General features: G+C 60.2%; 1 protein-coding gene across 2 annotated transcripts in view; it reads right to left on the bottom strand.

Moving 5' to 3' along the window:
• Positions 1–394: 394 nt before the first annotated feature.
• Positions 395–2,724, bottom strand: part of KLHL30 (kelch-like family member 30) — a 4,096-nt gene continuing 1,766 nt past the window's right edge. For both annotated transcript variants that reach the window (XM_009323180.1, XM_009323181.1), the window contains 4 exons: positions 2,387–2,542; positions 2,104–2,292; positions 1,383–1,528; positions 395–837 (listed from right to left, as the gene is read on the bottom strand). In XM_009323180.1, the coding sequence (XP_009321455.1) occupies positions 586–837; positions 1,383–1,528; positions 2,104–2,292; positions 2,387–2,542 (743 nt within the window). In that variant the 3' untranslated portion in view covers positions 395–585. The remainder of the gene's footprint in view (positions 838–1,382; positions 1,529–2,103; positions 2,293–2,386; positions 2,543–2,724) is intronic.

Here is a 2,724-nt window from a genome sequence, read left to right as displayed (position 1 = left end):
CTGTGCATGCCAAGAGAGAAACCAGGATGCAGCACCCCACTGCAGGCCGCTGTGCCACCCGAAGACACAAAGCATCCGAAAGTTGGTTTATCTCCTGTCATTCTGCTCCACGGGGCACTGGAGCGGGTTTGACACTTCTATGTGAGACAGCAAGGTGCCAGAGAGCTTTGGGTGTTGGGAGAGAGAGATTCCCCTGGTCCCCCTCATGTTTCCCCACGCTGGATATCAACGTGATGGGGAAAGGGGCCACGGCCACCAGGCAGCAATGCCAGTCTCTGATGGGATGTGCCACACTTTGGGAGGCCTTGAAATAACCTAAAAGCTTTGGGTTTTTTTTTTGGGGAAAAAGACAGTTCTTAAAAAAAAAACAAACCAACAAACTAAAAGAAAGTGTTAGCCAAAGCATGTTCATAAGGAAAAGCCTTTTCCCTGCAGTGGGCGGGGGGGGGGGGTTTTTAACGCCCCAGCCAGCCTAGCAGAGGAGTTTTCATCTCCCCCCCACCCCCGCAGAGCTGAACTGGCAGCGGGGCGAGGCGAGAGGGGGAGAGCGGCTGCGCAGGGTGACAGGCAATGCTGTGGGCTCTCCTACCACCGGTGGTCACCCTGGAAAGCCTCCGTCCACTTGGAGGTGTCCATGAAGATGGAAGAGGAGCTGTGGAAGAGCCAGAGGCAGGGCAGAGAGCCCTCCCGTGTCCAGAGGTCCTTGGCGCAGTCATACACCTCCATCTCCACCCGGTAGTCCCCATCCATGCCCTTCCAGTGGCCGCCGGTGACGAAGAGCCGGTCGCCCAGCGGCACCATCCCACCATTCTCGTGTAACGTGTGCAGGAGCTGCACCTGCATGAGGGGCAGGGCGAGATGCGCAGGGACTCCCCGGGGACGTCCTGCTCCCACTACGGAGGACATCAACCTACTGGGTGTGTCCCCCCGCCCTGTCCTCTCTGCGAGGTTTGGGGGCTTCTGGGGCCATGTCTTGCTTTTAGCAGCATCTTCGTGTTGTGCTTGTATGGGAGCAAGGTTGAGGGTGCTGCGGGGAGCAGGGGGTCTGGAGGGTGGAGGGGACAGGCAGGATGTTGCTGGACTGCACAGGCAGGAGCCCCGTACACCCTGCAGGAGGGTGGTGCTGGAAAAGGGGGGGTCCTGTGGGCTTCTGCAGTGTGAACACTGCTTAAAATCAGTAATTTGGTGCGAAAGCCATGCTCCTAGTGTGGAGCAGGGAAGGAAGGATTGGGGCATCTTCGGCTCTGCAGGGGTTAATAGAGCCAAGGGATGAGTCAGCAGGAGGGAGAGGGGGTGCAAGGGTATGGTTGTGGGGTGCTGGCAGGGAGTGAACAGCTGCCCCACCTCCCCGGGTGATTGTGCCCAGCCCCGCATCTCGCTACCTTCTGCCAGATGTTGGCCTCCGGGTTGTACACGTGGACCTTCTTAGTGTTGTCCCCGATGAGGTAGATGAGCCCGCGCAAGGTGGCACAGCGTGGGGCCGAGAGGTACTTAGGGATGAAGGGGGATGTGATCACACTCCACAGATCTGCAAGAAACAGCCGTTAGCAGCACATCCCACCCTTGGCTCTTGATGCAGCTGCCAGTGACTGAAAAAGCATTGCCTAGCCTGCAGCTATTTAAGGGGGAGTTTGAAAAGGAGGGGACACAGTGGCCAGGCAGGGTGGCACCTGCAGTCCCCATCCCAGATGAGGCTCTTGCATAAAAAAAAGGTGGGGGGATATTGTTTGTAGTGGTGGTGCGGGATGGGGGAGACCACCACGGGCTGCGCAGAGGCTGCCTGAGTAGGTGGCATTGTCAAAGGGGTTTAGTTTCTCCATAAGGTGGGCAGCTTCCCCAACTCCCTGCCCCGGGGATCCCACTCCACTGAAGCTCAGGTCCAGGCTGTGCTGGAGGTCTGCAACTCAGGTCCATGCTGCCGGCAGCCATGCTCCTGGCTGGCCCCTGGCCGTGTGCTGCAGCCATCGGTGGACCCCGTTAGCACCTGGCTACATCCTGCGGGACCGTGCCTGGCAGCACAGGATGTCACCTGCCTAGGGGTCCCCCTCAGTCCTGCTCCCCAGGAAGACCTTGGTGGGGTGCGGTGGTGGGGCCAGCTCTCACCTTGGACAGGGTTGTAGCACTGCAGGGTGAGTGCGTTGTACTTGACGGCACAGGAGCCCACCAGGTAGAGCTTGCCCAAGCAGCTGGCGGCTGCAAAATTGCTCACATACTTGAGGGCTGGGCTGATGGCACACCAGCTCTTGTTGTAGGGGTCATAGCGCTCCACCTCCACCGCATACACCGTCGTCCCTGCAGGGTGATGGGATGCTGCAGCCACCCTGCTGCTCTGGGGCACCGACAGACCCCTGCCCCAGCAGCACCTGCGGGGTCTTCGTGGCCTTACCCCCAATGACGTAGATCTCACCATTGAGAACGGCACTGGTGTGGTTTGTCCGGGCTCTCAGCATGGAAGCAATGGGCTTCCAGGCACCATCCCTGTGGCAGAAGCGCCAAGCCTGGGTCGTCGACCACGTGTCATTCTGGGACCCCCGGGAGCCGCCTGGGGAGGGACAGGTCAGGTGGGCCACCCCCTCCGAGCGCAGCCATCCCTGGGCATCCCTCACCAGTAAATCCACCCACCCAAGAGGGGAGCAAGGAGAGGGCTTTTGCTCGGAAAGGAGGGTAGCCCCCGGCCCCACGCCAGCGCCCCGTGCCCACATCTTTGTCCCCCATCCTCCCTCC

The sequence above is a fragment of the Pygoscelis adeliae genome, unplaced genomic scaffold (genome assembly GCF_000699105.1).
Source record: "Pygoscelis adeliae isolate BGI_AS28 unplaced genomic scaffold, ASM69910v1 Scaffold544, whole genome shotgun sequence".
Classification (NCBI taxonomy): Eukaryota; Metazoa; Chordata; class Aves; order Sphenisciformes; family Spheniscidae; genus Pygoscelis; species Pygoscelis adeliae.
This window is presented reverse-complemented; position numbering and strand designations above follow the sequence as displayed.